At 44.5% G+C, this 12,281-nt stretch overlaps 1 protein-coding gene across 4 annotated transcripts in view; it reads left to right on the top strand.

Annotated features, from left to right (window-relative positions):
* The window catches only part of Tenm3 (teneurin transmembrane protein 3), a 448,945-nt gene that overhangs the window by 398,474 nt on the left and 38,190 nt on the right, over positions 1-12,281 (top strand). For all 4 annotated transcript variants that reach the window (XM_041673596.1, XM_041673595.1, XM_041673594.1 and 1 more), the window contains 3 exons: positions 2,078-2,310; positions 3,626-3,780; positions 4,579-5,453. In XM_041673596.1, the coding sequence (XP_041529530.1) occupies positions 2,078-2,310; positions 3,626-3,780; positions 4,579-5,453 (1,263 nt within the window). The remainder of the gene's footprint in view (positions 1-2,077; positions 2,311-3,625; positions 3,781-4,578; positions 5,454-12,281) is intronic.

Below are 12,281 nucleotides of genomic sequence, written 5' to 3'. Positions count from 1 at the left end.
ACGCCCTTAGTGTGGCTGTGGCCTCACAGCCCTAGCGCCCCCTTGCACTCCAGAGGTCTCTGCTGTCTACATGATGGGCTCTGCTCCCCAATGTGAGAAACACGAGTCGAAACTCTTAACACTGTAGCAAAGGCCCTCACATTAAAGGACACACGTTCACCGCTTGCACAACACATGAGGTTAGTGATGGGACTGTAGGATTGCTCACTAGGAAACCAAGACGACCTGGGTGCAAACCTCCAGCACACATGTGAAAGCTGGACTCATTGGCACATGCCTGTTCCTCTAGCACTGGGGGCCAGAGGCGGGTGGATCCCCGGACCCCTAGGGTGCGCTATTTTAGCTGACTTTACAAACTCCGGATTCAGTGAGAGCCCCTATCTCAAAAATTAAGCCCTAGAACAATAGAGGAAGACCCAACATCGACCTCTGTCCTGCACACACATTACTACACACTCACACACAAAAAACTAAATAAAAATTTAAAAGAACGTTAAATAGTTAGAATGGCTTCGTTATAGCATAACATAATTAATATTATAAATTATTATTCCATTATCAAAATTAAAAGGTTTATATTAATCTTATACTGCATGTTTTTTACTTTTGAGATTATGATATCATTGCATCATTTCCCTCCTCCTTTTCCACCCTCCAAATGTTTTATGAATTCTCCTCTTGCTCGCTTTCAAATCCGTAGCATCTTTCTCTTTAATTGCTGTTGGTTGTAGTGGTGGTGGTGGTGGTAGTGGTGGTGGTGGTGGTGTGTGTGTGTGTGTGTGTGTGTGTGTGTGTGTGTGTTTGTGTTTGTACACACACGCTTTCTCTTCTCTGGGGAAAACTTAATTTCCCCTGATCTCAGGATTCTTGTTTCTTGGGGTTTTTCGTGTAGAACTGGGGCTTCATAAACTGTCCACCTTCTATGTCAACATGTCTGTTGGTGTGTTCTTGTTCTGGTCATGTTTAGGCAGCCATGGTGGATAGACTTCACATATATAGCATCTCCGATGTTTCTAGGAGACACAATCTCACAGATGTTCACATATAAAATAAATAAGTGGGTGGCTTTTTCTGTATTTGACGGCAAAGAGATGGAAGGAATAAAGAAAAGGGATGAGGTAGGGTGAGAGGGGAAGAGAACATGAAACCAAGCTTGTTCTCAAAAGCTATGTTATTTAATGGATCCCATCTTCGCTCTTCCCACTGAAACACCAAGTCACTCAGACTATTTCTGTCCTTTCCAGAGGACCATATCTGCATGTGATCCAAAAGTCACATTGCTAAGAAAGTAGTGTTCGGAGATTGCCTTCTGCATTTGGATGGATTATCTCATCTTATCCCTGTAGTTCTGAGTAGACAGTATACCCACACCATCTGCTTTTCTGAACTGTTCGAAAGCAACTACGATGGGCATAAGGCTGCATTCTTGGTAGCGGGGAGGAAATTGTTTGTGAGGTTTGCAGAAAAGCAAAGCAGTGTTAAGTCCATGGAGAATGTACTGGAGGGGTCTTTCCCTAGAACAAATTTCATCTGTCAGGGCACTTGCTTCCTTATTTGAGGCTAGAGCAAGGTTAGTTGGTTTTAATAATGCCTCTTGGTGGGGGCTGGAGAGATGGCTCCACAGTTAAGAGCACTCAGTGCTCTTCCAGAGGACCAGCGTTTGATTCTTTACTCCAGTTCCAGGGGATCTGATGCCCTCTCCTGGCCTCCATTGGCACCAGCATGCATATGGCGCGCGCGCGCACACACACACACACATACTTGCAGGCAAAACATCCATACGCATAAAATGTAAAATCAAATAAAGAATAATGGCTAACTAGTAGTTGAGTCCTCACCACCAAACCAGAAAAAAAAAATATATCACAGACTTAAAATCATCTCATCTTGGAGACTCTTGCCACCTCAGATCACAGTCTCTTAAGTCATTATCACTTAGCCTGTTCTTTGTCCAGCCTCTGACAAAGGGGTCACAGTTGATAAACACTTTCTCATGGCATGTTTTATTTTGCTTTCATTCCCCTCTGTGCACAAGGGTGAGCTCTCTTCTAATATTTACACATGAATCTTTTTACAGTAGCAACCCGGCTCACAGATACTACCTGGCTACGGATCCGGTCACAGGAGATTTGTACGTTTCTGATACCAACACACGCAGAATCTACCGCCCAAAGTCACTCACGGGCGCCAAAGACTTGACTAAAAATGCGGAAGTGGTCGCAGGGACCGGGGAACAGTGCCTTCCTTTCGACGAGGCCAGGTGTGGGGACGGAGGGAAGGCTGTGGAAGCAACGCTCATGAGTCCCAAAGGTACTGGCAATTATCAATCTAGGCTTTTCTTTCGACTATATGTTTTATAAAGGTAAAAAAAAAAATATATATCCATCTGGTTCCCGAGTCTATTGTTTTATCTCCAACTGTGTTCTGGAAAAATGCATCACATCTAGTGCCTTCAGAGCCATTTATCATGAAATTGTTCTAAACAAAGTTGATTTTTTTTTTTACAGTAAACATAAGGCTCTTGACTTTTTAAGAACAGAAACCATCATACTATGGTTATTTTTTTTTCAACTTTTCCAAGACTGAAGCAACCACTTTATATTATTCAGGTCACGTCCTATTAAACTTCAGATCCCTTCATTGTCCTGGAATTTCCTTGTCGTGAATGAGTCCCAGGCCTCTCTAAAAGCATCACTAAGCAACCCTATTAGCTCTCACCCACTTCAGGGCCGTTCAACTTTTGTCTCTGTGCCATGGGAAAATCTGCTTGCTATGGGGAGTTTGGGGGGTAACAGGCTAAAATTCTCTGTGATGAAAGCTCTTCACGAGTCAAGATTGACTCCTCGCTCAAGCATCCTGCCGGCCATTACAATGGCTTGTGTTTGGAAACTTTTTTATTTTCATTACAGCTAGTGAGGATTATGTGAGCAGGGGCTGGAGAAAAAAAAAATTTTGCTGTTCTGAATTATTCATAATGGCAAAATTCATTGTAACAAGGTCAGCTAAGCACTAACCTCAGCTCAGCTCTGCCTTCGTTGGAAGTGTGTCGGCGCTAACAGAACCCAAGCCTGTCTCTATAAATGAAGAGACTACGTTGGGACTGTAAATGTTATTTTGTATTTGGAGCATACAAGTACTGTGCCTATGAGGTTAATACCCTTGATAGAGATTCTTAGAGATTTGGGTTCTTTGTTGTGTTTCTTTACATAAATGTATTTGAACTGTAAATGGCTATGTGATTTTTTCCTTTTCTTAAGATTTTACAATCAGCAAACTTTGTTTTGTTTGTTTGGTTGGTTTTTAATTTTTAAGTTTTGGGTTGGTTTATTTATTTATTTATTTATTTCTTGAGACAAGGTTTCTCTATGTAGCCTTGGCTGTCCTGGAACTTGTTCTGTAGACCAGGATGGCCTGATATTCAGAGATCCACCCAACTCTGCCTCCCAAGGGCTGGGATTAAAGGCATATGCCACCACTGCCCAGCCTTACAAAATCAACAATCTTACCTGTTATCTACCACCCCTTTTATTAACAAGGCTAAGTTTTAATTGATTATTGGGCCTAAGGATTCAATCAAAATTAATCTCTTTTTTTTAATGGTAACACTTACTTTTCTTGGATAAAGGACTGGCGATCGATAAGAATGGGCTGATCTACTTTGTTGATGGAACCATGATCAGAAAGGTTGATCAAAACGGAATCATATCAACACTCCTGGGGTCCAATGACCTGACGTCAGCCAGACCTTTAACCTGCGACACTAGCATGCATATCAGCCAGGTACTGTGGATGCTAAGCCATGCTGCTTGTCTTGCCTGAGTGGCTTCAATGTACCCTGTCGGTAGCCGGTGATGGCACCAGGTTCAATCGCATCTGTCAGACGTGGGCGTGGTCACGATACATCTGTTCTGCTTAAATGTACATTGGGAGCTACTAAAAGTTATATGTATGTTATATGCTTGTGTAATTCTGCATTTGATGAATTCGGGGAAATGCAGATCAATTAGCTCTAAGAAATGCTAAGCATGGGTAATAAGATTCCACTGGAGTCGCGGCATGCAGACGCTCCAAAAAGAACAAAACAGCTTAAATCCCTAATCTTTTGATTGCATAGGCTCCTTGAGTACAAGAAAAAAACGACACTACGATTAGTCCCAAGGGGCTTATATTTAGAATTAGGGACTTCACTATTGGCCTGATTGAAAACACAATAGAATAAGAATGTATTCATAACCCAGGAAGCCCTGGCACTTGGCTGCTATTACTACTGCAAGGAGCATATGTGTTCATAACTCAGCAATATCTGTTGACTCACGGCACAGAAGTTCGTTTTCTGTTTGGCTATCACCAGCAAATCTTTACATGCTACATTCTTAAATAAGATGTTATTTCCCGCATTTGTTTCCACTTCAAAATTGTAGGCTTCCTTCACCAAGGGGGGGGGTGGGTGATGGGGGGACAATTTTACAACCGTTTATCAAATTAAGGCTAATTTCCCTGAATGGTCTAATTTACTCTTCTATCAAATTAACTACAGCGTAGTGACTGACTAACCAGGTCATTTCTTTCTTTATCAAGGTACGTCTGGAATGGCCCACTGACCTTGCCATCAACCCTATGGATAACTCCATTTACGTCCTGGATAATAATGTAGTTTTACAGATCACGGAAAACCGTCAAGTCCGCATCGCTGCCGGACGGCCCATGCACTGCCAGGTCCCTGGCGTGGAGTATCCCGTGGGGAAGCATGCCGTTCAGACCACCCTGGAATCAGCTACGGCCATTGCTGTGTCCTACAGCGGGGTCCTCTACATCACCGAAACCGATGAGAAGAAAATTAACCGCATCAGGCAGGTCACAACAGATGGGGAAATTTCCTTGGTGGCGGGAATACCTTCGGAGTGTGACTGCAAAAATGACGCCAACTGTGACTGCTATCAGAGTGGGGATGGCTATGCCAAAGACGCCAAGCTCAATGCCCCGTCCTCCCTAGCCGCCTCTCCAGATGGTACGCTGTACATTGCCGATCTGGGAAACATTCGAATCCGGGCAGTGTCAAAGAACAAGCCTTTATTGAACTCCATGAACTTTTATGAAGTTGCCTCTCCAACTGATCAAGAACTGTATATCTTCGACATCAATGGCACCCACCAGTACACCGTGAGCTTAGTCACGGGTGACTACCTGTATAATTTCAGCTACAGCAATGACAACGACATCACGGCTGTCACAGACAGCAATGGCAATACCCTCCGAATACGCAGGGACCCAAATCGGATGCCTGTCCGGGTGGTGTCTCCGGATAACCAAGTGATATGGTTGACCATAGGCACCAATGGATGTCTGAAAAGCATGACCGCTCAAGGACTGGAACTAGTTTTGTTCACTTACCATGGCAACAGTGGACTTTTAGCCACCAAAAGTGACGAAACTGGATGGACAACATTTTTTGAGTAAGTATATGAATATTTTATTCTAATTATAAAATAGCGATATCATAATATAGTGTGTAATAATAATACGTGCTTAAGTTCTGAAGGAAACTATATTATTGAGGTCCTAAGGTTTCTATAATTTTCTTATCTGTCTTTAAAGAAAAAGACACAATCATGAAAATTAGATGCAGAGCCCTTGGAGGAGACCCGCGCATGTGAAACTCCTCTGCGATTAAATTTCATTTAGCTCCATGGTAAATTTACCTCTCCTTAGGAACTGACGTTTTTGCCCTAGTACACTTAGCAGATTAGTGACAAACCTTTCAAAGAACAATGGGCAGCTTTAGTTTGGGGGCCTCAACCCTCTGGGTTTGGATTTGCCTGGCTGATAAAGCCGGCTGTGGTAGGAGCTCTCATTGAAGAAAAACTTTGAACACCATTTACAGTGAATGTGGCTGGTTGCCCCGGGGCTGAAAACATGAGCCTTATCTCCCAGAGGTCTTAGCTATGCACAGTCAGTTATGGGAGAAGATAAGCCACACTTTAAGGGACTTGGGGACCGAATGCAAATCAGGATACCGGCCACTGTTGGAAAGCGTTTTAGAAGGTTAGGAGGCTTCTGAAGCCAGGGCGTTTGGCCCGGGTGATATGCTCTCCTGTCCCATTTTCTCAGGTCGGTGAGAATGAAATGAAAATTAGCTGCTGTATATTTTGTGGTGTGTGGACTTTACAGTGAGAGCCTGTGTAAAATCATTTTCGATTGCTTGCTCACGTGACTCCCATCGCCCAGGCTAGGAGGGGAAATTACCTGCACCGAGATGACACTGGCAAATGCAGACTGTCCCTTGTGTGATTTCCCACAGTGGAATGCCGAAGCGCGAGTGTTTTCTCCGGATCACATCTCTAAGATTACAATGAAAGTTGTCGGGAAAAAAAGTCGTTTAGTACACACATATTTTCTGTGCAACTTCTCTGGAATGGAACCTGCACAGAGAGCTCAGTTCCCCTGTAGTTCGGACGGCTTTTTCTTTTTTGACAGGTTCCCTTTTAATAAAACAAATGTTCTGCCGCAGCATGGTTTTGTCAGAGGAACAAACCTTTACAATTGAATTACATTAGGATTCTGTTCTCAACATCGCTTTCCTTCATTGCAGGATCGCAATAGGAAAGGAATAAATTGGAAGTCGATGGAAGGCACTTGCTTTGCAGGGCCTTCAAAGGGATAGCAGGCTCTGTTGCCGGAGAGGGAAAGGCACAGAGAGAAAACGCAGCCATCAGATAGGCCCGGGCAGGAGAGCAAGGGCACTCCTCATTAGATCTTCAGCCATGGTGGGACTCGGGGAGGGCGTCGCTTTAGTTGAAAGCAGGGTGAGAAGAGAGAGGCTAAGTTCTCAGTACTGTCTTAAGGAGCGAGCTCTGCTCTGTGGGCCCTTTTTGAACATGTTTGGTCCAGATACTTGACACCTTACAGTTCTCCTTGTGGAGACTACCAGCGGACGAACCGGAAGCCAACAGGATGGTTTACTGAGAGCCCTCCAATTCACTCAAGCTTGGGAAATCAGGGAAACAGCCTCAGTCTATCAGTGGGGTAGATGTGGGACAGTTTAAACAAATTTGGATTTATTTTTAATGAAGGATAATGACAAAAAGAAAACATACTCCTCTATAACATATATATAATATATTGTATTATTACATATAATATATATTGTGATATATTATCTATTTATATAATGTAGTATATTACATATTGTGATATTACATAATCATTATATAAATATATCTGCAGCCTTTGAGAAATTCAAGCGCTGTCAGGAATCAGGGGTTTGGTAGGCAAATCGGTCTTGTGACTATAATAAGAAAGTATTGCCTGGTAAATTTCGTTTGTGTGTTCCTCTCTCGTCACAGAGCACATTTGTGTGGTCATTAGCAGGCACAGCTAGAGAAACGACAGCAAAAGTGACTATTTCAGAAAACTGGTATGGCAATATCTAACTACAGCCAGGCACAGACTCTCTCGGGTGTATTTTAAGAGTAGTATTAGACCAAACAGTGTTTGCAAATTACTTTTCTAATAAAATTAACAGACGTGTTCATTTAAAAAACAGTAACACATATATATAATCCCAACACTCAGGAGGGTGAAGCAGGCTGTGGACCAAGAGTTGGGGCCAGCCTGGATGACGCAGTGGGTTCAAAGTAGTTAAACAGTAAAACCTCATCTCAAACTTTAATTTTTGAAAGCAATGTTTTGTTTGTTTTCCTCTACATATTTTCAGCAAAAAAAAAATGTTATTTTAAAGGTTGCCAAGAAGTATGTATGCTTTTTGAAAAGGTTTTGAAAAGTAGAGCAGCCAGCTTAAGGAATTCAGAACTGCCGTGTCCGAATGAGGTGGTCTTTATTGTGGTTATTCTGTTCGAGCTTGCGAAAGGGACCACTTCTTCCAAGGTCAGAGCCTCTAAGGCCCCTTTCCCGATGCTCGAGCCCGGGGCTTGTCCTCTTGGGCAGGCCTCAGGACCCATTCTCAGAGAACATGGCCTTTGTCTCTGATCCTTGGAGGTGAGAAACAGACAAACCTAACCCCGGCTTCTGCCCACAGGAGCCTTGACCACAATCTCTGCTTACTGTATCCTGACCTTCACATACAATTGCTGTGAGCGCCCTAGTAGATAGGATGGGACCTCTGAGTCCCTGATGAGATGATGTAATTTGTTTTTAGAGTGCTGGCACCTCTCTCCGCCCATCTCTGGGCTATCATGGACCAGGTCACTGGAGCAACCATACCATCTGTGCTTGTCCCCCTGACCCAACCAGGGAAAGAAGCACGAGCTATTTATGAATCACCAGTTAAGAGTGGTTAAAGCCCAGCTCTGCCCATCTCTGACTCCGACACTGACCTTGGCTGTCTGCTAGCTTAGTCACCTAGCCAGTGTTAACCATCCTCCAACCTCACAGGTGCCTGACGTGCTGATCATCAAACTAAACTCTCTTTTTTCTCACGTTTAAATAATCGACTCATGGCTTTTCCACGGCAGGCTCAATTCTATCCCGGCCAAGACAGAACTGCAATCTTTGACTGTTACGTTACCTTTGGTTGCTTGTCTATAGCAGAGGCTGGGATGATCTCTTGTGAGCAGCCGCCCTCACTTAGCATTTAGTCTGTCACAGTTAGCCGCCTCGGGAGCAAGGATATATGAAAGAACAATCGTGTCTGTCCTACATGTGTTCCTCAAGGGACTCGGGAAGCCAGCCAGCCTGCAATTACTAGCCCAGAGCCTTGTCCCTCCTCATCTTTCTCGCTCGCATATCTCGTACCCAACTAGAGGGCTTCCTACACATCAAGCTAGTTGTCTCAGTCTTGGCCATGTTAACCCTTCATCTTCCTCTCAACACCAGCCTCTGTTCTAGCTGGAATGCATGTGGGCGGCCTGGCAGCTTTTGTCACATGCCCTTTCTCCTGCTGCCTACAGAGAGCTGGCTTCTCTGCCTTCCTGTGGTTTGGTAGCTGTTGGTGAACTGTTGTCCTGGTAATGTCCTGCTTCATGTTTTTGTAGTCCTGTGTGTCTAATTCAGACATAGAAAGATGCTTGGTAAGTCCTCAAAGCGGGGATTTGACGAGTTTGGCAATGGTCAGCGTTTTGCCAAAACCACAATGGGATTGTAAAGAGGGGATTTGACGGGTTTGGCAATGGTCAAGGTTTTACCAAAACCACAAGGGGATTGTGACCAAAAAAAAAAAAAATCATCCCCAACTGAGAAACACCTGTTTTCTGTGACTTTCACCACACCAGTCTCTTAAGCTGGTCGGTGGCCTATAATCATCTTTTGGCATAAATAACTTATGTAAGAAATGGCAGTTTTCATTCCAAATCCCCACGTGTTTGTGGCCAGATTCTCAGTTAGCCTGGTGTATAAAAAAAGGGTTGAAATGAAAGCTTTTATCAAATAGAAACAGATGGAAGATCTGGAATCAATCAGTTTGCCTACTGTAAAAATATGGTTACCATAGTTCCCGCCAAAGATATTTTAAAAGGGGAGCGAGTTCAAAGGATTGACCTTGCATGTTTTCTGTTTGTCCATTTTTGTTGCTGCTACAAACTTTAGTGTGCTGTTAGCATTTTGCAGTAGTGGTGTGAGAACAAAGAAAACGGGGAAAAGTATTTTTTTTTTTAATGCAAGCTGTTGTCTCCATGGCTCCCCCAGCTCCTGGAATGTCGCTGTGCACACAGAGCACCCCTCAATTGGAGGCAGATGCCAATGACGTAGTCGGACGAATATTCACGTATTGAATTGAGTCTGAGGAAACCCAGAGCTGACTCACCCCAAGCTCCTTTGGGGAAAAAAAATGCTGTGTAAATGGTCTCTTGTTCTCTGAGATGGTTCAAGCCCCTGCACCAGTCATCAATACCGAAAATGTCGCAATTTCCCATTTTTCTTCTTCATCTTTTGATGTTTGCCTAATAGGACTTGTTTACTTGTTGTTGTTTTTTTTAAATAAGAACTTCCCAGTTGATCTTGTTGTTCAAATAACTGAATGAGAAAATACTTTGTATTGGTAGTGTTTTATTCTGAAATATTGCTTTTAAGGAGCAAGGGCAGAAAGAACTGTGCATATAGCCGGTTGTGTCAGGAGGCAAAGGTAGGAGAATTAGGAGTTTGAAGTACACCAATCTGGGATACCCCAAAAGTTCAAGAGCAGCTGGAACTACATAGTAAAGCCCTGTCTCACAAAAGTAAGGGGTTAGGGATAAACTCGTTGAAAGATTTCTTACGGCACAATGATAGGCTCCGGAATCCTTGTTTTTGTGGCAGAGAATAAATGAAAGCAAAAAGAAAGCTCTCCTCCAGCCGAAGGGAAGAGGGTCAGGTGAGGAAGGTGGCCCCGCCCCTGCCATTGTGAAGAAATAGGAGGCCAAAAGTTGTGAATCCTCTGTTTGAGAAAAGGCCTAGGAACTTCGGCACTGGATGGGACATCCAACCCAGAAGAGGTCTTACGTGCTTTGTCAAATTTCCCCGTGCATCAGGCTGCAGGCACAGAGGGCTGTCCGCTGGAAGAGGTTGAGAGTAGCTCCTGGCAGTAACAGATCCCCCAGGCCCTGGACTGGCAAATGGCTACCCAGCCTCTTAAGCTTACCCGTAGCTACAGGCCACAGACAGAGCAGGAGAAGAAGCAAGAAGAAGAAGCAAGTGCTGAGAAGAAGGCTGCTGGCTAAGGGGATGTCCCCATTGAGAAACCTCCTGTCCTTTGAGAAGGAGTCAATACAGTCACTACCTTGGTGGAGAACAGGAAGGTTCAGCAGGTGGTTCTAGCCCATGATGTAGACCCCCAAGATGGCAGTCCTCTATTGCATCAGGAGGAAAGCAAGCCAGGCTGGGGCAGCTGGTCCACAGGGAGACTTGCACCCCTTTGGCCTTTGCACAGGTTAACTCGGAAGAGTAAGGTACTCTGGCTAAGCTGGTGGAAGCTGTCAGGCCCAATTACCGCGAGATCCACCACCACTGGGGAGGAAAAATACTGAATCTAAAGTCTGTGGCTAGCATTGCCAAGCTGGAAAAGGCGAAGGCCAGAGAACTTGCCAGTAAACTGGGTCATGTGTACACCACTAAGTTTTCTGTACATAAATATAATTACAAAATTATCCTCCAAAAAAGAAAAAAATTAAAAAGAAAGCAAACATTTCTCCTTCCCAGTGCAAACATGGTGTGTTGAGAGAGGATGGAGGGGCTGATTCCCTATTTGAGGTTCTTATCAGTCACTAAGATAGGTGAGTGACTCTAATTTAGAGTATATGGATGGTTTCTTTAGCATAAAAACCTTCGTTTCCAAAACCAGACTTGTAGCGGTTTCTTTCTGTGGTGCTTGTGGTTGTTCTGTCCCTATTGTGATTCTTTTTAAAGTCTTTCTGGACATGCCACTAGAATACAGTGTCTGATGGCTTCCACTCAGCTTTGATGTCTCGGGTGTTGAATAATTATCTCTAAGTGATTGGCTATGACTTCTGACTCACTGTACAGTAGAAAGAAGGCCCACTGTGTGACTGTGGAGGCCCACTGTGTGACTGTGGAGGACCACTGTGTGACTGTGGAGGCCCACTGTGTGACTGTGGAGGCCCACTGTGTGACTGTGGAGGCCCACTGTGTGACTGTGGAGACCTACTGTGTGACTGTGGAGGACCACCGTGTGACTGTGGAGGCCCACTGTGTGACTGTGGAGGCCCACTGTGTGACTGTGGAGGACCACTGTGTGACTGTGGAGGCCCACTGTGTGACTGTGGAGACCTACTGTGTGACTGTGGAGACCCACTGTGTGACTGAAGGCCCACTGTGTGACTGTGGAGACCCACTGTGTGACTGAAGGCCCACTGTGTGACTGAAGGCCCACTGTGTGACTGAAGGCCCACTGTGTGACTGTTCTCTAAAAAGCCTAGTTGCGTGTCTTTATTTTTTTGGTTTCGTTTTGAGTATTTTGTTTTTGTGGTAGTGGTTTTCAGACAGAGTGTTTCTCTACAATCCTGGCTGTTCTGAAAATTGCTCCATATACCATACCGGCCTGGAATTCACAGAGATCTGTCTGCCTCTGCCTCTGCCTCTGCCTCTGCCTCTGCCTCTGCCTCTTCCTCTGCCTCTGCCTCTGCCTCTGCCTCTGCCTCTGCCTCTGCCTCTGCCTCTGCCTCTGCCTGCCTCCCGAGTGCTGGGATTAAAGTCGCACCCTGCCACCACCTGGCAACACGTCCTACTCTTTAAGCCATTGCCCTATGCTATAATTTCTTAGCTAAAGTAATTCCAGAGAGACCACAAGGATCTCACCTGCTAAAAATGTATTATTTAACAAGCTCATACCCAGA

This window comes from Microtus oregoni, unplaced genomic scaffold (assembly GCF_018167655.1).
Source record: "Microtus oregoni isolate MIOR12 unplaced genomic scaffold, Mior012 000024F_ref0000369, whole genome shotgun sequence".
In the NCBI taxonomy this organism is placed as follows: domain Eukaryota; kingdom Metazoa; phylum Chordata; class Mammalia; order Rodentia; family Cricetidae; genus Microtus; species Microtus oregoni.
Note: the sequence above shows the minus strand (reverse complement) of the source record. Positions and strands in the feature narration are given on the sequence as shown.